Here is a 27452-nt window from a genome sequence, read left to right on the forward strand (position 1 = left end):
AACTATGTAAGAAGGTTTTTTTAAAAAGGAACTGACAACACCAAARAAACCCCTCACCAAAGCTTTCAGGACAGTTGATCAGCCTCAGCTCACTGGCTGATCCTCTCTGTGAAGAAAAAGGTCTGGTTTGCTTAACTCCTGGTTACAACTCCTTACATTATAGGATTAACTACAAGTATCAGCTTGCCTAAGACCATCTCTATTTACAGTTCTGCACTGGTAGGAAGTAGTTTTGTGGTAATAAGTTTGACATATTTCAAGTCCATAAACTGGAGTGATAAAGAAATGAATGATCTGGTACGTGGGTACTAAATATTAGTAAGTACTGATTTGAACATGGGGTTAAATGTGTCATAGTGCAATCCAGCTGGTGTTGCTCCAGTGACACAGGAAATGGAGAAGTATTACAATWTTTTTAACATGTGCTTTATTATTTGGAAGTCTCATACATCTGAAGTACTGTTATWAGGAGCACCTGTAGGAAGATCAAACCTAGAAGCATGCAATTGAAAGGAAGGATTGTCTGTTATTAATGAAGTATTTCAAAGACAATGAAAATAAGCCTTTTTGTCTTAGGTTTACAGGATTGTTCCACAAAAATGCACATTGACCTTATCACAATACATACAAATATTGTGGATGGACAACAGAAATCACCACCCTTCCATATGAGATGCATTAAGAACAAGTTGTTATCCCTTATAATGTCAGAAACATAAAAGGCACCATAATAGAATGTTTAGAAAAAACTCAGTTTATGTCATCATATTTTGATTTAAAAGTTTAAGAATTGCTGTCCTGACTTAAAACAAAAAGCCTTTCACACCTGTAAATTATCATTAGAAACTTGTAAACCTTTACATTTTTTTCCAGAAGTATCAGGTGCAAATGCAAGGCAAATATAAAATCTATTGACTTATTAGATTACAAATACTACCCCATGAAAAAGCTGTAGTTACAAAAATATAAAAAATATTCTAASTCCCATTGTTAGATCTTAGTTTCAATCTACACTGCATTAAGAGTCCAAAGCCAGATCTGATTTGGACACATTCCTAGAGTAGGAAAGTGCTGTTTGTCTTTTTTTTTACATCATTATTCTGACCTCCTAGCACGGTTTTGCTTTCTGGATTTGTTTTAGTAGTGCATATTAAGGATGCCAAGTGTAGAGTGCTGACAGGTTGTATTTTTCAATGGATARTAGCAGCATAAATGTTCTCAGTCTGCTGTCCTCCCAGAAGTGCATTTCTCTGAGGAGAAAAGTATAATTTTTTTCTCCAGTCCTCCACAGTAGCTTTGTGTAGCAGCCGAGCCATTTTCATCTATAACCTGTGACCCCTGGCAGGTGACTGAGAGAATAAATTCCTTTCCCAGGCTTCAATAAGGAACTGTGAGAAGCTCACCCACTGCTAATGCTTGTCATAGACTGGGGCTGCTGTGGCAAGGACAGTTATTGGCAACATCTCCTGTCTTCCTCACATGATAAATTGGCACAGGTTTATCTCTGTGGTCTTTCTCTAGCCCTTGGCTTTGGTAACCTGGATCAGCGCAGGGTGTTGAACCGGCTACAACAGCAGCCTCACGAAGTGCCAGAAGACATTGAAATGAGTTTACTTCTAAATAATAACTTAAAATTAATGACTAGATTGGATGTGATATTCTAAATGAATAAACTGTAAATGCTGAGCCTGAGTCTGACAAATGCTAATGCTTTCACATCTGAATACTGAAAGCTCTGTTCCTTTAGCCCTTTATCAGCGCTAGCAGAAGGTGTCCAGCTTCCAGCTCTAGAGAAACAGAAGCTGTCCTTTGTTTTACAGAGAAGCTGGCAGAGATCATTGGAGTCACTCAACTGAACTCCTGATAGCCACCTTGTTTAGCTGGGCTTTAAGAAGCACTCAGGATCGTTCAGCCAGAAGTAAGACTGTGGAAGATTTAAGTGTCAGCTATACTATCATTATCTTYATGCATGGTGCAAGACATTTTCCTTTAAATACCTTTTGCTTCAATAGAAATCASCCCCAGCATTTCTCCTGGTAAGAAGGTGCTTTTCCAGCTGGATTGTGGCCAGCCAGAGGGGCTGTGTCATGTTTCCAAACAAATGTTCCCCACAGACAGAGCAGYTCTGAAAGGGTCATGTTTTACCCTACTTGAAAGGATTGACTGTACTCACATCTGCCTTGAAACACTGACTTASTCTGTTCCATGTTTATAAGAGATGTGAGCTAACAGGAGACTCCTGGAGTTGTTATGGCAGGAAGTGTTCAGGGCTGGGATTGTTTTTTGAATAGCACAGGAAGAAGATTTTATTCCTTGTTATGTTTCACTTTCATAAAAATAGGGTTTAAGCAGACACCATGTTCACTCCTCTGATCAAAACTGTGTATTCCATTCCAACTATGGTGGGATGACAGGATTTCTTTTCAGGAGAGTTTCAAAGGTATCTGCAAACATCTGCTGAAGACTTTTTAAAATAAGCATGCTGTCCCTACATGCTTAATCAGATTTGGAGAACACTCCACATTTAACAACACAAACAATAAAAATTAAACCAAGCAATACCTATAATGTAGGGGGTTGGATTTTTGTTTGGTAGAATTTTAAGATGGGAAACACATTCCTATCTAAACAACTGATGTTGGCATTTCTGATTTGTAAAAAAATCCACGACCGTAGTAATTTTAATGAGCAATTCCCTTCCCCAACCTATTGAGCCAAAAGTTCACAAATGTAACTTCCAATCAAGGCACAAAAACATTTACTGATTCTTTTCTTCTTATCGCTTTCTTCACATTCTTCCCCTTCCCCTTAAAAAAAGTTGGTGTACCAATGTCTTCTACACCAGACATATCTTTAATAGTCCAAGAAGTTGTAGCAGTGTCTGAGTCTGGTTCAATCTATTTTGAATTTAGTTAAATTAGTTAAACAGCACATTCTCAGCACATCATTGTTCATTGTCTGCATTTGCCTAGAAGGGGAGGGGATGAGGGGAAAAAAGCCACAGTAGTTTCATGCATATTTTTCAAGAAATTTTATGTGGAAGTCTTTCACTTTCTCCAGTAGGATCTTCAGCTTCTCTACTGGAGGAAGAATGGTCATTCTGAAAAATAATATTTAAAGAAATAAAAAACACTACCCACATTATCTTCAGAACCAACTAAACTCTGATCTTTCTACAGATCTTGATTAATCCCAAGACACAACAAGTAACATGTTAGGTTTAATATCTGTTTGATGTGATTCTCTCATTTTCTGCATTYATACTTTGATTGGATTATCCTGTTAAACTTGAGCAATTTGTTTCAATTGGTTAGAACATAGGAATTCAAGAACAGTTATTTTCTTTTAAGTGGTATAGATGGTTATCAGTAAGAAATAACAGCAACTCAGTTTCCACTGTTGGGTGGTTATGCCAAATTATACCCAGTTTTTTGAGTTTTAAGAGTTCTCATTTTTGAGTAAATATACATTTTTTTTTCAATTGAAAACTGAATTCAGAAGCATTTAAAMAAGGCAACATCTCACTCTGTAGGTTTTAGCCCCTTTTTTCCTTCTTCTGCATAATCTGAAAATCCTATGGGATGTGGGTGTCAGGCTGTATGCAAGACCCACAAAACAAAATAATTTTCCCGCACTGGTGCAGCAATGGATTCTGTAGGTTTTTCCTGGAGCTGTGTGTACCCAGGGTTCTAACCCAGCTGGCTGTGTTGCAGAACTGTCAAGGCTAAAGATACCCTCTGTTGTGCTGTTTCAGACTGAAGCAGACTAAATTCCAAGATAAATTCTAGCTATCAGTGACTCAACTGAAGCAAAGTTGTTTATTGGAAGCAAAAGCAATGCAGTTTTGGCATGAGATTATTTAATTCAACGTCTTGTTTCAGTAAATTTATACAGAGTGTTTAAGGAGCAGATTTATAGGGAAGATACTGCATTTTTCATGCAGTTTCTCCATATGGAAACACAGTTTAACCCTCCCCCTCCCACAAGAATGCAGGGCAATTTTTGCAATTCCATAGCCAACTTTAAGATTAAAGTCTAAGATATTACTATTGTTTTTATTCCTGGAGAAGGCATTTCAAGGGCCAATATAAAATAAAAATAAAATAAAATAARTGTAAAAATAAAATAAAATTATGTCAGCAAGCTGTGAAAACACCATAAATATCACACAGCTCATCTGGCAGACCAGGTCTTTGACCTTGCTGTCAGTCCACAGAAACTGCCCAGTAGAAACKGAGACAAAATAAACTGAAATTAAGATCCCTGTATTTAATCAGAAGAGAAAGAATTGGGATGATACTTTGCTTACTACTGCTAATTTGCTTTTAAACAAACAGAAAATGTACCTGAAATGGTAGGTTCCTTCTTTTTGGCCAAATCCACTTCCAGGTACAACACATATTCCAGTCTCTTCCAGAAGTTTCATGCAATAGAACATATCAGGTGCCATTTTGTGAGCCTAAGGGAATGGATGCCATGACATTATTGAAATCAAAATATTTGTAATATACAGAATTTCATGATTGCTTCTTTTTTTTTCCTGAAGTCTTATCTTATATTATTCATTTCTTATTCAATTTACTAAAGGAGACAAGGAACAATTGCTAATAGGACAATTCACACTGAATTAAATGAGGAAGAGGGCTGAAGTACCTACACAAAACAATCACTTCAGAAGAAAGGGTTTAGGTAATTTTGTTATTCTCCTTTACTTGTTTATAACTTTTTGTCAAAAGTCTCAAAGTTGAACTTGGAAAAATCTAAGGCACTGACATTTGATAAGATTAAATTAATTTGAGAACTGTGTGTTCCAGTTCTGTTGGAAGTTACTATTTTTTCCCCCTGAATAATCTGCTGCCTAGGAAGTTCCCTGATTAATAACTGTGAAAAGTTCTTAAATATATACAGGTTATATACCTAATCAAATAAGCAGCTGAAAAACAGCCCTATTTTTGTTCCCAGCTGTGCTGATAAAATTCCCTTTAAAAATRAATATTACAAATTAGGTTTCTGACCTCTACTTCAGAACAGAAAGACTTATCATTTATTAATATAGGTTACTGTCCCAAAGGCAAAGAGGTGAAATTTGTAAGAAAACCTCCAGCCCTCTTTCCCAATCCTGCTGCACGGGGCTTCTCTTGTAGGTCAGCAGCACAGTGYCATTCACATGTGCTGGCCTGCCTAACCCAGGCACAGCAATCTGGAACTGCACAGGACCTGCTACTTGTGTGATTTAAACACCAGAATCCTTGGGGATACTCTCAACCTGGGAGCCTTAGCACTGGGATGAAATGATCTGTTTTGTTTCCCTCTCTTAAAGTAAAATTCATGTAATATTTAARATCATACATAGCCCATGAGATATTGCTTTTGTATATCATCTCTGGAATCAAAGATCATCATCAGAAGTGACAGGCACAGGTGACAGGAGGTTCAAACAGTATGGGGTAAGAATGACTGACTGACCTTGGCTTCCTCAATGGCTTTGGAAGGAATAAAGATCCGTGGGAAAGCATACATAGCTCCTTGAAGGGGATTGCACTGGACTCCTGGGATCTCATTAAACATGTCTTCTGTTAGTTTGGCTTTTTTGGCAAGATTGTTCAAAACAGACTCCTTCTCCTGTTTAAAAGGAAGGTGTTCAGTTGGATATATTTGAAGTGGAAACAAAAACACCAGAGGGAACTATGATGTTTCAGAGGGCCTTCTCCAAATGAAACACTGTTAGGGCTATGCTGAGCTKTTAGAACAAATCATGTTCCAAATTCCAGTTGTGCTCTTAAAGACAGCAATGCAAAAAGGCTTCAGCAGGATAGTTACAAAATGTTGTAGAGAGACAATAACTTGCAGAAGTCTCTATCTGTATGCCCTCTTCTTACAGCCTTCCTTCTGAGTGTCCACTCCTGGCTATTTTTAGATACCATGTACCACATTACCTGAASTTTTGATTTGACTTGATAATGTAATATTTTAAGCCAGACTCAGCTTCATTTTTACATTCTCATTAATGAGAAACTATATGTATGCTTCAATATAGATTGTCATGTTGCTCAGTACATAGATGCACTGGATAGTTAAGAAAAAGGCTGATTTTATAACTTTATTTAAACTTCTATTCCTGTTTAGATTTTAATAACAGCAAATCTTATTTAGTAAACCTTTTGTCATATTAAACACAGGAAAAAGTTTGAATTTATCAGCGAGAAAGCTGATTGGATAATGCCTTCCTGGTGTTTTTAAATGCCATACTGAGTTAATTTTAAATACACGGCACAGTTCTGTAAACTGGTGTTAACAGAGGATTGTCTAAGGAAAAGGAAAGAAGACTGGTCTCTGTGGATAATTTGAGTTCCCAATACCTAAGGTAGGTTTGGGAAATGCACAAAAGAACAAGCATGTGGTTGCTGACCTTTATGAACTGTGCATAAGATTCTTCTCCAGGCACTGGGGGATTCACCACAATATCCATGGCTGCTTGTCCTGAGACTGGAGGACAAAGGCGAACAGAGAGCAGCTTAACGAGCTGTCCTTTAATTTCTGGGTGCAAGTTAATGACCTCCATGTAACCTCCTCTGTAGCCACATCTGTGACAAAGTGAACAGAAAAGATTGGTTAATCTCAAGTATATGAACACCACAAAAACAATGAAAATAACTGCAGAAGTGAAAAGACAATTAATGAGAATCTTACAACAGGTAACATAGAGGTTGTTGAAACAGCTGCCACACCAATAATGGTTTAAGATGGAACTACATAACATGTCATTAAGTCCTAGTATCCCATACAGAGATAAAAGTGGATATGCAGCTTGCCTGTTAGGCAAGTTAACAATTAACATGGATCTTTAATCTTCAGAACAAGAGCCATACGGCTGTAGCAGCATACATTTAATTAAAATATTCTTTTTCTTCCATCTCCTCCTCCCCAAAACAACCAAAYCCAAACATTTGTAACATCAAACCTCCCAGTGATAACTGAGCTGTTCCCTTGAATGTTGGAGGCCAATTTTCCTTTATCACAGGTCCAGATTGGGACTGTAGGATTTCACCTTTGTGGGACTGAGGCATTAGGTGTCTGAAATAAATACGCTCATTATTTGGTACTTTGAAAGCCACTGAGTTAATCCATTACTCTGTGCTTGTTTTTCTTTTCTTAATAGTCTTTAGTTAAAATTAATAGAGGATTAATTACAGTGGATTACCTTCAGGTCAGTAAGACAAAAGGGCTGTCCAACCAGATTAATGAGGAAGATGAAATAGAAAAAAACTAAATCAGACTTACTCGCCCATGTATCCCTTAGAGGTGGAGTGAAAAGAGGCCAGCTCAACATTGTTATAGTACTCGGGTCCCATCTCATACAGAATCTTTTTGAAAGAATGAAACTGGCATCCTTCAGAGTACACATTGTCCTGGTAAACCTGAACAGTCAGAAGACATTAATGTGCTCTGTTCCCCAACTAAGGATAAAACACGGCCTTTTAGAGAGGCAGATCTGAACTGGAGAAATAATGCTTACACTCAAAACTTAAAAGCTGTTAAAAGACACAAGGTTCTTTGTTAAATAGTAGTTACTGTAATGATACATTTTATCTGATGTGACCACACTTAAAGGCTGGGCCTTYGGGAGAACAGTGAGCTTCTTTGTATGATTTAACCATTACTTGTATGTTTAAATCGATTTTCTTTCTGTTTCTTCCATTTGAAGTRGTCTGAGCACCACATAGGTTTTAGGCCTGTTGCAGCAAAGCTCTTCCTTGTGTCCCCTACACTCCCTTTCTAGTTCAAACCCAGATCACGCCACCTTTTATAGTAATCCTTTGATATTAAGAATCCTGCATGTCTGTTCATGTCTTAACATAATAATAGAGTCTGTTCCCTGTGCTTAAAAAATACCAATACCAATACCACAAATGCACCAAATTATACTTCATATGAGTACTCTTAGCTGTGCTTTTGAGAGAACAGATTATTCCATTACCTCATCAGCCAGCAGGAAAAGTTTCTCTTCCCAAGCAAAGTGTATCACATCTTCAATGCACTTTCTGTTTTGCACCTGTCCTATAGTTTGATTTTTAAAGCAAGAAGAAAATTAGAGAAGTGTACACATACAAATCTTCTCACCCAGACCTAATTAAAGAGCATTTTTGGAGGAATTATGTACAAAGTAACTTAGTCCATTTCAAGCAAAGGAAGTGTGAGATACAGTAACCAATCAATGACTTATTAACAGTACTCTGTGTACAGCTAATTATTGTAAATAGTCACGTGCATGATGGTTAAATGGGAGCTAATTTCTCACTAATCAACCTCAAATACTCAAAAAGTTAAATTCTGAGGGAGGCATTTATTGCCACTCAGTTCAGCATTATTATAGTCATTGCCTCTTAGAAGCAAGAGACTACAGGCCATGGCAGAGGCAAGATCACCAAAAGTGACTGAAAGTCATTCCACAAGTCTGGAAGACTTCAGTGGAYGCAGTGCCTTCAAATGGGTGTCAGTGAAGTGAACCTGCTCCCTCCTTTCTGGAGTTCCATGACACTGAAAAWGTGTTTCTAAAAAGTACAAGGTACTGTCCTACTTAGAGCACTGATCTCTGGAATTCAGCTTGACATWTCTGACATGTGCTTAGGATTTGCCTGCAATGTCAAATGAATGAAAAAGTAAAGAAAAATATCTTAAAACTCCTTAATTAAACAAAATTCCTACAGACCTGTAGGATTTCCAGGGTTGATGATGCAGAGRACTTTTGGATTGCAGTATGCCTTAGCTTCATTCAAGGCACGGCGAAGTTCATTYACATTTAGAGCCCAGCAATTTTCTTCATCCAAATAATAGTTCACCTGGATAGCATCCAGTTCAGATATGGCTGCTGAATATAAGGGATACTGGGGTATAGGAATCATCACACCTGTTCGGGATTTTCCACCTCCTGAGATCAGGATCTTTAAAATTGCCTGGGGAAAAAGTAGGAATTAAAAAAAAAATTAAAAAAAAAAAAACAGTCACAGACCAGAATTAACAGTATACTCTGGAATAAGTCACTAAACTTCTTGCCTAAAAAAAGTCTAACGTTGAGGTGGATTTCTGTCCTAGAAGCAGATAGTCAAAGAGCATTTATTTATTTATTTCAAGTTGTTACTGGCTGAGTGGGGATGGTGTAAGCTTAATGGAATCCTCTCATGTCATAGCTTCCAAAGATCATGCCTGATCATTAGGAAAAACATTCCAAGCAGAAGGCTACAGGGCTCGTTGGAAACAGGAATATCAAGTTCATTATTTTTCTGCTGTGCCCTGTTGTAAACAAAGAAGCTTCAGCTAATTMTTGCTCATTGCCTTCTATTAATTTTATCTCATTAACCATAAGAGACCAATAAATAAAAGCAGAATTAGAACTGGGGCCTGKGCAGTTTCTCCCTTGGAACAGAGAAACCTGTTTTACATTAACAGCAATTATGTTTCCATTTTCAAGTAACAAAACAGACCAAAAGTCTGCATGTCTAGGATGGAAATATAATCATACGTAGTTCATGCCCAGAAGATAGAGACAGAAAGGTAATGTTTGTGCTAAGGTCAGTCCAGAGGATTTCCTTGTGTCCAGTGGTTGTATGAGTGGAGCCTTTGTACATGTGAATTAAATAAAACAGTACATGAGGTGCAGGATGTAAAGTGATTTCTTGCCTTTATAAGCAAGGCAGAACTCTGAAGTACAGGTGCAATCAAAGCAAGCATCCTTATCAGCATGTAATTGCCTTCTAAACCCAAAAATATCTTCTCTCAGCAGCAGTATCCTGTAGTTTCTTGGTGGTTCTAGTACAAAATTTGCTGTTCTGTGCCTCTCATCACATACTCAGCTGCTAAGCTAATGATTTATAATCAACATAATTTTGTGCCCACCACTCGTTTAAAAATACCAAGCATCCAAAATGTATAATTAGGACCAAATRCATATTTAAAAAGTCCTTAACACCATGTGTCCCCTGTGGTGTGAAACAATAGTTGTTTTATCTTTTGAAGGGCTAAATAATGAGAGTCGTTGTAGTGCTGACTGTAAAATCAAACCAGCACGGTGCAGATTCGATGTGCTGCGCTGCCGTTCCTGACAAGCTGCCAGCGTCAGAAACTCTGGAAAACCAAGGACTGCAGACCACTGGAGAGCTGTTCCTGCCGGATCATTGTCATTCTTAGCTCTGCCACTAGATGTCATTTAAAAAACCACCTTCACCAACACGCTGTCAGAGGCTGCCTTCAGAAAAGCCAAGTGCTGCTGGAGGATCAGTAAAWGTGACTGTGGAAAGGAGCAATCTGACAGAGATAATTATTCCTCTCTTAGCTGAGGACCATCTTTGAACCTTGATTGGATCCCAGGTTCTTCTTAAACAAACTGGCTGCAGAAATAGATATTTGGGATTTTCACTGGCATTGATCTACAGTAGCAGAGTTTACTTGGARGAAAAGCTGCTGAGACTTCTCACCTCTGAGGTCATTCCCTCTTCCCTCTGTCACTGGTTGATACTCTCAAATCTCCAGTGTTTATGTATCTTAAAAGCTGAAGACCATTATTTAGTCTGAATTATCTGAATCTTTAAAATCTAAATTTAGGCACTTGTAGTTCCTCCTACCTTTACAGAAAGGTACAATTTAATGTATAATAAGAAACTTTGCACCTGCTTCTTAGCTGGCACTTGACATCCACACAGGGGGTGTATTGGCTATTCATTGAATGTGGCTTCAGTATCTGCCAGATCAAACTCACAGGACTTTGTGAGACCAGAGATTCAACAGGGCTCTGTCTTTCCAGAGGTAACTGATAAACTACACTTTATACCAAGAAGGGACAGCTTTAATTTTAACACTTACAGAAATGCCATCACTTGCCCCAGTGGTGAGATAAATGTTATCTGGATCTGCAGGAACTCCYCCATCTCTTCTTTCAATATATGAAGCAACATCTTCACGGATACAATTTATACCTTGACTGGCAGTGTAGGATCCTGTGAAAAACAGAGAATGAGATGAGAATTGAGTACGATGTACACCATATTTTCTGTTTGCTAGGAAAACTCTTGAGCTAGTATTGTATGAATGAATAGTTTGTTTATATGAGCCATATTTATATGGATTCCCAGGAGAGGTTTGCTTGGTCTTCCATGGAGGAGGAAATGGAGCCAGTTTGTCCATAGTACAAAAGAGTTAATTTGGAATTAGACAAATACAATAAGTATCACTAAAACACAAAAATAACCTACTGGATTAGTAAAAAGCCTGATTTCAAGCTTATTTTTTAAACTGGGACAGCARTTTCATTTTTACTATCTTTCAGTTTTCTTTATATTGGAAGCACTTTGGAATGTAAACAAACTCCAATTTAAGTAATGGGAACAAGAAACAGAGGTAGTATGTGCACTAGAAAGAAAAGCAACTTCTTCTAATCCATGACAAATATAAGGGTTTTATTTGCAATATGAAAATAACTTAYCCTTTTCTCCCACAGTCTGAAACCAAAAAAATCCTAAACTGCTCTTCTCCTTCCCCCACAGCATCTCCCACAACCACTTTGCAGCAGAAATGTCTAGATTCACCCCAAACTCGTGCAGTTTACAGAGCACAACTAATAACCTCAAATAAAATGAGATGTTAGGTGCCTGTGTGCATCACTGCTGAGTATATGCAATAAATAAAGAGCAAAAATAAGCCTAGGTCAAGGTGAGGAATGGATTCAARCTATGAAGCTTGACTGATGGACAAAGAAGTGACAAGTGCACACCTATTTTAGAACACTGTCAGGAAGCTGCAGAATCTTCTTTGCTTGTTGGGTGGTGTGGAATAATTGTGCCTGACTTAACTCATCACTCAGTTATCTGCTAGTAGTCTGCCTGGTTGTACTCCTGTGAAAGCATGATTTWAAAAGACAAAGAACCTTTGCAAGTACTGCACAATTCCATGGGACAAAATGGTAATTCAGGGCACAAAGGTCCCTGATATCCTAAATGTTTACTTTAACAGCACTAGAAGATATCTTGGGTCTTTGAGCACAGTTAGGAGGATGCTGTTAAAGGAGGAGGAGGACAAACCTAAGCTGTCATTATGTTTTGTGCTCCATTGGGTGCTGAGTCCTACGACTGAGGATATACAGAACACTCAATTGCACTCTGCTTCTACACTGCATTGTACTCAACTGATGGCTTTCACTAGAACCCCTGTGTTTGCACTGTGAGACGCAAATAAATAAACCCAAACCAAAAAGCTGTGTATATTATGTATTTTTATATATAGGAGAGGGGTAAATTTCTCAGATACCTGGAAAGATATGCCAGTTATCCCACATGCAAAGTGGTGTCAGTGAATCCCAGAGTGTTTGAACACCAGAAAAGTTGAGGACACAGCTGAGCCTCCACAATGGCCTGGGAGTAGCGAGACTCAAAACCATGAGTAGGRTTTTGCCAAATGAATGTTCAYTGGAARTGAGGCTGTWCTAGTTCATTTCCAGAGGTAAAGAYATTCATATTAACTTTGCAGATAATACATTTAAATAGGCTGGTATAGATGTGGGTGCAAAGCTTCAAATGGCTTTGACCATATGTAGTGATTTCACCTTTCTGTTGAATTGACAAATTCGTTGAWAAATAAGGTTTCGTTACAATACAATGCAGCTCTTAAAGCTACACACAAGGTCAGTTTTTAATCTTTGCTTTTTCACAGAAAGGTAATTTCTCCCTCTCAGCCATGAAAAGAACAGCAGCAAGTTGTCAGACTATCAACAGTGTGTGACTTSCATTCAGGTGCACATCCCTGTGCCTCCAACTGCATGTTTTGGGATGCTGTACAAAGGCTGATGAGCTCCAGAGGCCAGGAGAAGGGGCTGACACACCATACTGGAGAGGAGGCAGAAACCAATACAGCAGATCAGTAAGGTCTACGGTGGTTTTAGTTGTCAGGAATTTAGAGGTACATTTGTTCTTGGCATACATAGTTCCAAGATAAACATTTAAACATCCAGTGACTTACAGAACATCAATTTATCCACTGAAATTAAMAGAGTGTATTCAGAATCATCATATTTTTTTAATATTGAAACTGTTTCAGGCCTACTTCCTCAGAATCTACTGAGCTAACAGAAATTACGAGAAATATGTGATCTTYTGGAAAAAAGGAACATATTTCTGAAATATTATGCAAGGCTGAATGAACTTTACTTCAGCTGGGGCTGTGGTGTCTCATACCAGCATGTCCTTAAGGGGAAGGGAGCACCAMGGGGTCAATATTCATCATTCTGAGAACTACTTCCATGTCCCTGAATTTGATAGTCACTGCAAAGAAAGACTGAATCACAATTCTAATGTATCCCCAGTAACTCTTAAGTGCCAACACTACTAGGTGGGTTTATTGTTCCAAAGTAAGACAGGAAAGGAATTTGTTGAGCTAGARGAACTTCTCATTTTGATAAATGTATTTTTAATGTTCTACATTARAAGACAAACCAATACCATGAAGGTGAAGATAAAATACATTCTGCATTAGGCTGTGTTGCTAGGAATAGCCCAAGGTTAAAATACTGCTAATGCAATCATTGTTTATGTTGTTTATTTTATTAAGTTCCACGGCACTTACTCTCAAAATCCGCCAATGCAAATAGGCACTGCAATCACAAAGATTAACAAATATGCCAATTACTGTAATAAGTCGTCCAAAATGTCTGTGTTTGCCTACTGTAAAGAAGGTAAGTGTGCCAGATTCTTTGTTGCACCCAGCAGCYGTAGCACTGTCTGCAGAGTGGAAATGCATTTGCCAGGTACAGGTAGGCAGCACAGTYGCTAGATGAGAAAGAAATTATCTCTTCCATTTCTTTTCTACTGAATGTGCAAAGTTTGTACTTACTTCTGTGGATATTACCTGTGTACTCTTGTAGGAACAGAAGAAGAGAGCTTTGTAGTTTTTTCATTAGTTATTTTACCTTGGAGAAATAGAGCTTTGACGCCTTCAGTTAGAACTATCTCGGCTAGGTAAAAAGCTACCACCTTTCAGCAGTGTAGCTTTCCTTCTGCAGAGGATTAGCACCTTGATACCTGAATTTCTGATACCCCAGAAAACATAMTTGGACTGATGGTTCAAAATTAAGATCCAGGAGTGTGCACTGGATCAGCTGAGATRGAAGTATACTGTTTGCTGCTACCAGCATTACAGGACAGTAGAMTCCTTGGCACAGAAACATCTGGAGAGGGTAAAACTGTAAAACCCTCCATCCAGTCTTAGCAGGAGACACAGAGCCCCAGATTAAGAGATGCCATACCAACAGCACAGAGCCTCATTAGTACTCTCTGCCACTTTCCTAGTATAAAAAATCTCAACATTCTGTTTAGAGTTATGCCTAGAAGTTATTGTTATCTATAGGGATATGGGCTCCATAGGTGTGTAACCCTCACCTTCTCCTCTGTGACAAGTGCCACCAAAATTTAGCACCACTGGTCATCACTCATAGGTCACAYTGCAAACCTGCCCCCATCAGCTGCAGATATTGAAACCATGTTTTTTGTTTCTAACACCAACAGGAGCAACTGGACCAGAGCCTTACCTAAGCTGTTTCCTCCACAGCCCTGCAAGATCCGTCTGGCTCGTTTTTTGGCATCTTCTGGAAAGCTCGGGCTGTCCAACAGGTTTGGGTATGTACACAGTGCCACTACCTGGAGTGCCAAGAAAATGTAAATTGGCCACTTTTCAATGGTTATTTTAAGTCAGGGGTATTACTGTTGACTTTCCTTGGAAATGAAGATCACAAATACTTGCTAATTTAAAGCACAGGTTATTGATGAAGTGTTTGAAGGCTTTTTTTTGGGGTTGTGCTCACACAAGAAAATAAATCTTATCAGATTCTAAGTCATGTTGACAAAAACAGTTCTTAGAATTATTAATTATTTGTACTACAGACAATGAAGATTGGAGTCCAAGTGAGCTCAGCATAGTGCAAACACAATAAAGCACAGTTAATTATTCCTATGATATCTCTAAGCAGCTCTATCCTCCACTCTCTATTTTACCAGCCATTTTATTGACAAGAAATCAAGTCTTTAAATATGGAGCAGACGAGAGAAATACAATCAAATTTTGAAGTCCTAGTTGCATGTTCTAATAATCCTTCCCCAAAATAACTTCTGGTTCTTACTAATTTGAATTMATGGGAAAATATTTAATTAAAAAAAGAACTGGTGATATAGAACATAGTAAAAGTAGAAACACAACCCAACGTTAATGAAGGAATGTAAGACATAAAGAATTGAGAGGTCTCTCTTGAGATCAGCTAAACTTATTCCAGTGTCTCTCATTTTTATGCTTACATGCTGTAATATGGATAGGCTGCTGTCATTTTGTGGGACAATGACAATGAAATAATCCATGTGTGTGCACAGTCGTGAGGAGAAAAGATTTCCCATTTTATTTAATAACATTGGAATAACCTGTAATACATCTGAATGATCTGTAAGAAGCTCAGGTCTCCCTAGTTTGCTACATAGCTCGAGTCTATAATGTCATCACCTGAGATTCTCAGTTTGCTAAGGCTTCGGTTTGTCCTGGAACTCTCTGAATTTACATTATTATAGACAGAGGATTTTACATGAGCATGTGAGGGATGCTCAGTAAATAGGATAACACTCGTTTTAACCTTATTTGTGTTTTAGGAATAATACACAAGTAAGAATTCTGTTGCAGTCCTTTTTAAAAGTTAACATATCTAGTATCTTGCCCAGAGGTAAAATGTGCTAAATGAGACACAGTACAAAGKTGAACCCAGCTACGAGCAGATCCCRAAGTATACTCTCAGGTGAAGAAAGGYTTCTGCTTTTTTCTTTAAAGACAACCACTTCCTTTTTTTAAGAGCATTATTGGTAATGAATGTGCTGACTGATAACACAGAAGTGCAGGAAAAAGTATGGGTGGGGAATGATATGAAAACTAAGGAAAGCTGCTGTGTTAAAAGAGGATAATCAGCAAGYAATAGGACTTTGGCTCAGAAATTAAGATTTTAAATTCTTCATAAAAGAACTATTTTTAGCCTAATTGCATCTAGGGAATAACGTATAATACATGTATTAGATGGCCTTTAAGGCATTCTAATAAAAACCAAATAATAATACTTTATAGTCGCCTTACCTGACGGAGGAAGGTGATTGGTCTCTGTCCCATTGCATGTGCATCTCCAATGTTGGCTTTAATCACTTCAGTAAAAGGTTTTTTGATTCCCTAGAAAGGGAGAATTCAGAGTGTTTTGTTAGAGCTGAGGCAGATGATTCTTTTTTAGTATCTGTCATATGGCTGTAACTAAACAGTGCCTGATCTCAGAACAGCTACAATGTTTAATGTAAAGCTTAGTGCATTTCTTATACAATACTGCCAGTACCTCTTAAATCGTTTACAGAAATTGTGTTGACTGTGACACATTTTTAAATGATAGGCTGGCTTTTATTTTTTTGCTAGCTGCAAGTAAGAGACTGACTTGGCTGGAAACTACACATTGAAGTAGAAAAGATGAAAAAAAAGGTATTTTGAATTGTCAGTATTAGAGCAACTTCTTTGACACACCTAAGGGAGGGATGGATCAGTCAAGAAGCTAAAAAGATTTGAGAACATTTGAGAAACCATCAACAAAAGAAACCAGAAAACCTTTATATTTTTTAGAGTAAAAATAGTAAAGATACAGCTTGTTTATTTATTTTATACTTAGATTAAGTGTTCCTTGTATGATGACCCCACTTCTCCATGTAAAGATGTTTCACAAAATATGTCATAGTTAGGTTYGGTATAATAAACAGCAGAAGTGCTAAATAATCACCATGAATATTTAAAAGCTTCCTAGTCTCCAAAATCTAAACAGCCAGCCATTTTTCCTGTGAGAAACTGAATACATCAAGAGAACACAGGGAAAGAAGTTAATGAACGTTGATTAGCAATCACAGCTCTTTTAAAAGCAAAATAAAATAAAGGCATAAAAAAAGCAAGGAGCTGACTGGTTGAAAAAACCACCAGTGGCTTAAATAAAAAGGTTAACTGAAAATAAAGGCCARCATTACAAGACGAATAAGTGAGATAGGCAATAATAAATTTATAGTTCTTCTACTGTATATTTGAGAGATAGTCAGGAGGCCTCCTAGCAGTGACAGAATTGTGAACTAAGGAACTGCAGAATTAGACTGATTATTTTCCTATAGAAAATTACCTATAACAACTTGCTCTGGGTATGGACTCAGCCTCTTCCTGATCCATGTATTTACAGCCAATTACTGGATTTGGATATAAAATATATGTCTGGCAAGCCTTAACTAATTTTGGCTTTTCCATCATGTCTTATTAGTATATATATTATAGTATAGTACAGTACATAGTATATATGTACTATATTATAGTATTAGTATAGTACATATATTATTAGTATTATTATGTATTATTCTGGCATCAGTGACAGACAAGAACCCAGATGTGCAAAGAAAACAATAATACAAGTAGTCACCATGGATACAGATGCCCAGGTATGCCAAGATTTGGARGTTGAAGGCTGCATGATCTCCACCACCCCACTGGATGGATCCAGTCCATCATACAACTGAGAATCTTTAGGGTTTGTTTTCTTTTAAAATTAAATATGTAGTTAGAAATGGCATCAGGACTAGACAATTGGGCTTACATGATACTGATTGAAAAGGGTCAATTTTATACGGCCTTACATTTAGCAGCAATTGAAAAAAAAAGTTCACTTAAAATAACTGAAAGTGATACACTGACTCCATCAAGTCATTTGCTTGTATGCTTGTTGATCTAAGTGAGTCCCTAAATTAAGAGCTGCATTTCWGCTCTAAATAAAGAATTAGGAATAGGGATGCCAGATAAAGATTACAGTTATCTAAGACTGAAGTTTAGCAATTTATGAGTAATGTAAACAGCTAAAAATGTATTCTCTTCAAGCTATCTGGGGTCTACTGACAGCACAACATTGTTTCATTCTAATTACAGATAAATAGGAAGAGAAATATGTATGTAGACGAACAAATTCCATTAACATGAAATGAAGAAGAATTCCCTCATCTCTTGATTGCATTTGGTCCTTACAACAAATTGAATATGTTTCACTAGATTTGCAAAGTAATAAAAATTTGTTAAGAAATAGGGATAATACTTTTTTGTCTTAAGTTAGGCAGTCTGAAAAAGCAACAACATGAAATAGAAATACTCTATTTTGTCAGATTAAAACCAAAACAAACCAACCAAYCCCCCAATAATATAAATACCTTACATTAGACAAATCAGATTTTTTTCTCACAAATACTATTGTGTTCTGCAATAAAAATTTGCTGCTTTTTTGGTTGGTGAAATGCTGAAAGGTACCTGGCATTTCATAATGTCCTTTTGGAGTTTTTATAGTGTATGGCCTTTAAAACAAAGGTTACAGACCTTTTTGGTGACTGAGTTGGCTTTATCATAAATAATGTTGTAGCTTATTAGCACTGATATCATCCAGAACTTTACTAGTGCCAAATGGTTTTTCTTTGCCATCGTGCAAAATCATCACTTATTGCACAAACCCCACACTGCCTTTGCTACTCAAATGATGGATCTGGAAAAAACAGCAAAACAAACATAAGAGTTTTCTCACTATAAAACCTTGTTAGAGGAGAAATGCGGGGTTTTCTGTGTTGTACACACAGTTCCCACATGGGCTTAAAGGCCCATGGTCCTCTTGACTAATTTGTATTTCTTAGTCTCAGCAACAAGAGCTGTTGCCTTTTCTGTCTTTCAAAAGAGAAATGCTTTTAAACAACCAGAACATTTTCCTTCCCTGACAACGAGTCAGTATCACCAATTCTTTAGAACTGTCTTCTTGAGATTTGTTGTATTCTCTTCTAGTGAAATTTATACAAAGATTACTATGGCCACCAAGTATTTTTCTATAACTTGATTTCTAGTCTCTCTATGTAAAAAAGGAGTATCAGAAGTTGTTCAGATTTAGTTTAGAACAAAAAGTTCTAAACAAGTTCTTWAAAAAATTCTAAAGAAGTTCTTTAGAAAGAGAAGTCCCATCTTACAATTTCACAAAGAAGGAACAGAAAACAATAACAGGCAGGAACAAGTGTTGAATGTTAATGGGTCAAAGTCTCAAAGCAGTGATATCAGAGKCTGGCAGCAAGGGAAGTCTAGACAGTGCCTRTGACTYTGCAAATGAGTTCAAGGCAGAATTCTACTCAGATCCTTTGGACAGAGTGGCATTAATCACTGGTTACTTGTGTSAGGGTTTCTCCAGTGGTCATGGAACTTGGGGATGTCCAAAGGGAGGGTTATGCCAAATACGTTTTGGAAGGTCTGTGAAAAGAYCTGTAGGAAAGGAGGAAATATGAATGTGATGTTGATAACATCAAATTGTAGAGCAGCAGGAAAAGGCTGCAACAGGTCAGATTTATTTCACTGCAGAAGGCTAAGCACTCTTTAACCGTGTCAGCAACACACCTGGGCTGAGACAACTGATGTCCCTGCAAGCCAAGGAGCACACAGGGGGAGCAGGAACTGGGCCGCTGGAGTTGGTTTGCTCTCCTCTAGGGATGCCCCAGTGTATTCACTTGCCCAGGCATTCCCTCCCTCCCTGGGTGCAGGCAGCCTTGCCAGGTGTGCTCCAGAGGCAGTCTGCCTGGATTGAAGCAGGCAGAGCTTTGGAAAAGGGGAGCTTGCATAACAGGAGCTCTAATAACAAACTCGTGAGCAGTGAACTCCAGATTGATACTCCTGCCTTCTGAAGAGGGCAGAAACCACATCAAGGAGAAAAAACAGTGCYCAGCCCTACAAAACAACCTCCAGCCTCCTGCCTTTGGCGGCACCTCACACTGTGCTCACAACGTGATTTGGCTTCAGCTTGTGAACAAGGCCAGGCTCCTGCCACTCTTCAGACAGTGTTAGCAATCAAATTCATGCTAGTAGCCCTTTTTTAAAGCTGTAGAAGCCATCTTTCACTTTCACATGTAAAGGAGAAAATATAAAAACATGTACTTTCTTTTTCAGTAGCTGTCTTCTGGATAATGACAGGATTTTTATGGAATAAAAGAATCTTCCAGGATTTGGAATATGCCCTTTGGAAATGAGTTCCTTCMACAGTTACTTCTGTCACTCTGCTCTTTTCAGAGGAAATTAATCTTTTAAGAGAACAAATGAAAAACATCTGAAACATGAAGCAAGCCAGATACAATTATTCTAATAACTGTATCTAAATATCGCCAAAGTTGGAAGAAGAGATTTTTATACATGAACTAGAATTGATTGGTGCAGAGTCAATACAAGTCTTTATGTAGTTTGCCAGGTTTGGGAAGTTTCCTCTTCCCCTAAACATCCCCACAACCTCAAAAAACCCAACAAGGAGAACAGTATGAAATGATGAGCTGTCTCTCAAGGAGAGAGTAATGACACAAGACATGTTGGGAGAATTACTTGATCAAAGGAACAATGTGATGCCAGAACACACACCACCCCAAAGAACTCTTATGAGGGCAATGTCCTGCCAGGAGCTGATTTGTCTCTTAGGAGTTTCAGTGTACCTAGAGGTTCTCCTCACTAAGGTACCACCTGAAAATGCTGGCAAGCTGCAAAATACCACTGTGCCCAGCAAGAGTAAAGGGTACAAATTGACCTGACACTGTGCTAAATCTTCAGCAAATTTCAAAGGAAAACCATCAGTCTGGTGAGAAGCATGTGTGCATTTGGTAATGGCAATAGGAAAGAATTGAAAAGGTTTCCCTTGAGACCATGAAAATGTGAGCTGCTTTTAATCCCAGAAGAGTAATGTGGTATTAAAGCAATTTCTGAATTTCAGACTTTGCCTGCTCCTGGCTGCTCCCAATTGTTTCATTTTCATTGCCATTGCTTTGTGCCTCCTCTTGATGGTTATCAGGCAATAGCATCACACTAGGAAACACTGAACTATTTCCTTGAGAGTGGTTTTGCTGTGCCTTGCACAAACAAGCTGTACAGTCAGAGAGCTGGCAAACCCAAACATTTCAGCATAGCTGAGCCCTACCCTGTAGTAGCCAAGTTGCTTGCTTGCTTGCTTTTTATCTCCTCCTCTTGAGAAGCCAAGAAAGCACTGCCCAGAGGCTCTTGACTAATAGGGACCTAAAGACCTGAATTAGCATTCCAATCTTTTTATTAAAACAGCTCACAGCAGAAAAATAAACCTGACCTGCTTACCATGGAGTAAGGACTTGAGTTTGTATTATGCTTGTGTAATTCAAGCTGACATGAGCTGATTTGGGGAGGAAGGAGAAGGGAAATTCTGGATTTTGACTTGAAATGGCAGTGATGACTTGCATGCCCCCTTAATATCACATGAGAAAATTGGTGGGGCCGATCATTAATTAGCAGATCTGATTCAGAGATTACAGAATGGGACTTGTCCTCAAGTTACTTTTGCCTGACATGTTGTTCAAAGTGGATTTGCATTCGAAATTTTTGCCTATATAAATAAAGCATGAGATTTCATGACAGAATTAATTGACAGAATTATGCTCATTAGGAAGTGATTAGACTTTAGGACCCTCTTAACTTGAACAGTTATTGGAAAAGGTCTATTTTGGAATAAATTTTGTTGATGTATTCAACCAGAAAATATAAAAAGCTGGATCCTGTGGTTTGCGTGCTTCTGAACATTTGATTTTGATAATTGTGCTCTTGAAACAGTTTTCTTTCCGTTTCATGTGCAGTAGTTTTTGCCTTCTTAAAAAACATGGGTTTTACTACAGATTCACTTAGTATGCAACATGTACAGACAACTGAGGAACAACAGTTCTGTCTTAATGAGGTCAGATGCTCTTGCCTGGGAGATACTTTCTTAGTGTGCACACAGTCACGTATTCAAAGCAGAAAATTATAGGATGGTAATTTAAGCTTAACATCTTTCATTACTGGGTGTACCAGTCAATCTTGTATCTTTTTCTTGGCATGTTAAATTATATTTCTGCATGTCATTGTCTAAATTGTGTTTTATCTTTCCAAAACTCCCAGGGACACAGTCAACTCACATTAACAATTAAGGCTCAATTCTAAGTCAGATTTTTTTCTATTCAAKCTAAAAGCCTGATGAATTAGTGAGGAAAAAAAAAAAAAAAAAGTTTTACAGTATTTTACCAGAATACTTCAGCAGAAGCTGCCTGAGATTTCAGCTACATAAGTAGAAGGATTTTGGTTGTTTTATTGTCTAAATAGCTAYGTAGGGAGTGAACAAGTGGCTTGAATAAACATGAAACAGGAACCTATTTGCAATAGTTACGCAAATGAAAAGCGTGGGTGCAGGAGATGAGCATACAACCCTTTTACTACTGTAAAGGTAGTTCAGAGCCCAGGGGCTATTCAGAAAAATGGGGGCTTCAATGTGTGGAGACTGCATAGTGCCATTGAAGGCCCAGAGCTCCAGCCCAGGGCAGGGATGTGTTACCCACCTGTGCTGTCTGAAGGAACTTCCTACAGGCTACCAACACATCCCTCACACCATCTCTCTCCCCCTTTCCAACCTACAATTCTGTTTCAGTAACTTGAGAGTTTTGAAGGACCTTGCGTAACTTTGACTGAGCCAGGTGCTGCTTCCAATGTTACCTGAACTGACTTGTGGATTCTGAAATGCTGTTTAATATGTACTCGCTTTGCTAGGAGATGTAAGCCAACTTAACCTAACACAGAACTTGACATTATGTAAAACCCAACCAGGAACTGGGAAAAAAGTGAAATGTCACAGTAACAGATATGAAGGGATTTTCCATAACAAGGTCATTTAAAGTTAGCATGAATGCAAAGCAACAAATCAGGTATGCGTCCTGCCTGTGTAAAGATAAGTTAGTTTGTTATTACTGATTAGGGAAAGAGAAGGGCTCTGTCCAGAGATTACATTATTCTTGCATTGAATTCATGTTCAGGAKCAATTTTCTAGTTTGAAATGTAATTAAAGTCAATACCGTGGCCATCTGTTAGCAGGTCTATACAAAGAGGATAGGAGAAAGGTCTTATTTGATTGAGTTTTATTTAGAGTGTAATMATTTATTAAAATATGCCTGTGCTCTCACTTGCTTTAGAAAGTTTTCAGAAACACCAATGAAAATGGTTGAATTCAGCTCTTTCTGTGTCATCTTAGTAAACCAGAATCAGCTGATTCTACCAATAGCAAAGAGGAAGAAATGTTTTCACTTTCGAAGTATGATACAATTTCAAAATTCTGAAAAAAAGTTCAGGAAAGTAATTCAAATCATTGATTTTGCATGAAGATTTCCATCTTGAAAGATTTGATGTAGATCAAACCTCTGATTTTCCACCTAGATGAATACAGATCACAAGCCAACAAAACTTGTGAAATCCAGGTACAGCATGCCTCACCTGCATTGAGCAATCAATCTTATTCTGCATTAATTGAGTATTCTATTTGTTACTTACATTGGCTTAGTCCCAAGMACACAAGCTAAAACTAATGCCTCCTTTTTATTTATTTTTTAAGGACTATCCCTTCAGTTGCCCAGTCAAAAACTTCCAAAGTAATAGTTCAGTCYTTATTTCTGTGTGCACTGCGGAGTTACAGCTCCTGCTGTGATCAGTTGCAGTTAATATAGAGGAGCAGCACATGCCAGATAGAATAACAGAGGAGCTGCTATTTGGGATGTGAGACAGCAGAACAAAACTGAAGGAAGATGAAAGCTTACACTGTGCAAACAGCTCCAAGTAGCAGTTTTATAGTCTCCATAACAGCTGTGTGAGTTACGCAAGTAGCAAGAGTAACCAAATGGAACCAAGTTTAAACAGGGAGAGTCTCTATCACATCTGATTAGACAATGGCTGCATTTAAGGTGCTTTTCGTTTAGAAACAAATTACCTAAAGGCATCTGGGCAGAACAGGATAAATGCAGATTTACTGCCATTGCTTCACCTCTGCCTGTTCTCATTATCCCAAACCTCTGCAGTGCTTCCACCTCATACTGGGGAGCCTGTGCTGTCCTGCCCGTGCAAAGCTCCTTCCTCATCRAATGTAGAAGAGTTGCTGTGGGGCAGCTCTTGCTGTCAGTGAAGAGCAGCCGTGGATCTAGAGATGCTTTGGGGCGTTGCCTTCCTCTGCCAACCACTTCAGCCTCTTTCCTTTATCCAGCAGTGGTAATTCTGCTGGCAGTGGCTGGCCTAACTCTGTGAGCTAAGATTGAGAGGGATGGAAAAAGCTGTCCAATTTAATTAAAAGGAAACAAAAAAGTGTCATTGACGTGTGAGCACACAGAATTGAATTTGAGACACACACAAAAAAATAGACAATTAGATAACCCATAATAATTCAGTTATAAGGAACCTAGGATTAYTCAACACTATATGCTTTAGCAGACAGCTCGATTAAACGAGAGAAGGACTAACAGTATTTTWATCAGAAAGGCAAAGAGGAATGAATAACTTGAGAAGTGTGGAAGAAAGTAAAGTCTTTCTGCTTCCTYAAGTTCATTAGTGTTCTCTGCAGATACACTGTCTCAACTTTTGCAGTAGTTGTGTCCTCTTTCCCTGCCATCTGGGATATTTGYTTGCATTACTGGTGTTAAAGCATAGTCACCTCTAGGAATGCTGTTAGCCATTATCAATTGCAAACATTATTTCATGAGACTGATTCCAGGAAAAAAACCACAACTTTTAAATGGAAAATGCCACATAAGTAGGCACAAAACTGACAGAAAAATGTTTTAATAAAGCAATTCGCAATGATTTACTCTTACATCTTTTCAAAAGTGCACAGAAGATTATTCTYTCTGCCAGTGACTCAGCTGGTAACTGGAGTATGCAGGGGAGCTGGGAGGAGTTAGTGAAGAGCCTTTTATATTTGTTTGTCAAGTAATATCTCCTGCTCTGTGATGTTGACTTGAAAACAAACATACTCAGTGAGAACACTAGATTTTATACTCTGGAAAATGCACCCACTAGACAACCTAGTTGCATAAACACAATGACACCTCTTTAAACAAGTTTAAAAGCAAAAATCAAAACAGATGTTCTGAAATTAATTCTCCACTACTCTAAATTGTTACGTGAAATTAAAAAAAAAAAGCTGTTTTTAATAATTATTAATTTAGACATAAATAGTTGATGTATATACTACAGTGAGTTGCAAACATGCTTCACCTTCTAAAACAAGAGGARCAAAGTAACACAAAGACCGGAGATTTAATCTCATACAGTTAGAATTGCTGTAGCACTTTTTTATTAAAAGCACTTTACATGAACTAATGAAAATAGTGTTGTACGTGTAATAAGGTATTAGAAGGACTCTCTAAAGCAGTGAAGGCAGGGAAAAATACCTGAAATTATAGAAAAACTACCAGATGCTTTATTCAAAACAAAAAAAAAGTGCTTATGTTGAGAGGAAAAGCTATGGTTTGAACAGTAAAAGAAAAAAACCCTGTCTATATTGCTAAGGATTTCTCTTTTTTTTCAATATTCAAGGAATAAGAAAAAAATATGAAGAACCAAATGTAAGCACTGACTGATTTGGATACTTTATTTAGCATATTTTGGCCCAGACCCTTAGAACCTGCTTAATTAACAGATCCTCCTAAGAGCACCAACCACCAACAACTTTGGGCATCGTTACTGAGCGTTTGTGCTCCGAAGGCTTGTCCTCAGACACCTCAATTTCTGCAACTAAAACAAGAGAAGCACATTATCTGGGGTCTCCTTGGACAACCCAGGGCAATGCCGGGTGAGGCTGCGGAGCAGTGCCTGGGAGAGCTGGGTCCAGCTCACCTGTCAGGAGCCCGCCGCCGGTTTCAAAGGTGCCTCCCTGCCCCGGCCAAGGCAGTATCTCTAAAATCCTCCTGAACGACCTAAACGCTCTATCAGTATGATGAAAGCTGGTCACTCACCCCCTTGTATAACACAAAGGACACGGGATTGCAGCAAAGGGTCAAAGTGGCCGGAGAAATGTAAACAGTGCTTTGTGGGGGTGTCCCGTATTTGCCTTAGGCAGCCAGTGACACCAGATAAACAGTAGCCGGCCAGCGGGTTCCTTTGTTTCGTGCCTCGGCCGCCTCCCGCGGGAAGGGGCGCGGGCCGGGGGTGCCCGCAGTGGAGCGGGGCCGGGGGCGGCCCGGGCAGGGCGGGAGGCGCAGAGCGCGTCCGGCCACGGCTCGGGGCAGCAGAGGGATGGGGGAAAGGCTGCTGTGCTCCGAGAGTTTTTAACTTGCTAGGAGGCACTGCAGCGGCGCTCGCGATGCCTCCCCCCTTTCCCGAGGCTTCCACAGGGTCGCGTCTCAGCCCCGCGAGGTGTCACGTCCCCGCCGAGTCCCGCGACATCCCAACCGGGAGCGGCGGCGGAGGAGCGCCCGGGGCAGAGTCGGTGCTGGCGGTGGGGAGCGTGCCCTACCCTGCCCTGCCCTGCCCCGCCCTGCCGCCCCTGCCTCACCTTCCGCAGCTCCTTCTCGATCTCCCCGGCTTTCAGAACGATGGGGCCCCGCACCGCATATTCCACCGCCTTCACTTGCGGATTCATGGACTCCAGCGTCAGGATCTTCTCCCTGCTSGCCTTCTCGTTGATCTTCACGGCGGAGGCCTTGGCAGCGCTGCTCCAGCGCACGGTCCCCTCCCGCCGGGGACCCCGCGGGTGCCGCCCGGCCGCCAGCGAAGCGGCGCAGCGCAGAGCCATGTCCGTCCTTCCGCCCCGGCAGCCCCCCGGCCCGCGGCCGCACAGCCTTGCCGCAGCTTGCCTGGCAACCAAGAGAAACCGATGCATGGTTTTTCGGGTAGTTCCCAATGCCAGATTAAGGATACGAGTGCTGAGGATCGGTATATTTTGTAATCAAAACCGGGCGCTAGTTAGAGGCACGCGAGCAGGAGGTGCAGTCAGAAGAAATGCCGAAGAGCTGGCACAGTTACGCGTACACGCTCGATCCTCTCATGTCCAGATCCCGCAAACTTAATTGCAATGGATATAACTGATCTTGCAGTGTTGCGATGCCACCACAGGAGCAATAGATTCCACCATTGCATCCGAATAGCGCTGCAGCCCCCTGTCCCCGACAGAAGTGCCCGCGCTAGTGCTCTGCAAGAGTCCCGGGCAAACCCATCCTTCTCGTAGCCGGCGCTGGCCCCGGCCCCGGGGCGTGCTAAGGTGTGATTGCACCAGCCGGGCTGCGGGCGCGCTGCCTGGCGGGGGCTGTAGTCCCTGTGCGCCTGCCCACGGCATCAGGTGATGGGCAGGGAACTACCGCACCCAGAGGCCTCCCCGGGCCGCTCCCGCATTGTCTGCAAGGCGGAGCGCTCTCCCGCTGCTGGAGATGCTGGGSGAACCGGGGTCAGGGCAAGTGCGGGGGATTTTCCTAAGGAAATGGCAAAGCCAAGTGTTCTCGGTGCCAGGGAGCGCGTCGCTGCCCCTCGGAGCCCGCGGTGCCGCCGCCTACCCGCGCACAGAGCGCTCCCTTTGTCTGGGT

At 39.7% G+C, this 27452-nt stretch overlaps 1 protein-coding gene across 1 annotated transcript; it reads right to left on the reverse strand.

Annotated features, from left to right (window-relative positions):
- Positions 1 to 404: 404 nt before the first annotated feature.
- On the reverse strand, positions 405 to 27136 carry GPT2 (glutamic--pyruvic transaminase 2). The gene is made up of 11 exons (XM_057375673.1): positions 26429 to 27136; positions 16144 to 16233; positions 14570 to 14678; positions 10858 to 10991; positions 8711 to 8954; positions 7979 to 8058; positions 7282 to 7418; positions 6410 to 6584; positions 5467 to 5622; positions 4347 to 4459; positions 405 to 3100 (listed from the first exon to the last, which is right to left on the reverse strand). The coding sequence occupies exons 1-11, from the start codon at positions 26753 to 26755 to the stop codon at positions 3010 to 3012; spliced, it is 1656 nt and encodes a 551-aa protein (XP_057231656.1). The 5' UTR covers positions 26756 to 27136; the 3' UTR covers positions 405 to 3009.
- Between the last annotated feature and the right edge of the window lie 316 nt (positions 27137 to 27452).

Source organism: Malurus melanocephalus, unplaced genomic scaffold, assembly GCF_030028575.1.
Source record: "Malurus melanocephalus ecotype Western Australia unplaced genomic scaffold, MMel_1.1 scaffold_254, whole genome shotgun sequence".
Lineage (NCBI taxonomy): Eukaryota > Metazoa > Chordata > Aves > Passeriformes > Maluridae > Malurus > Malurus melanocephalus.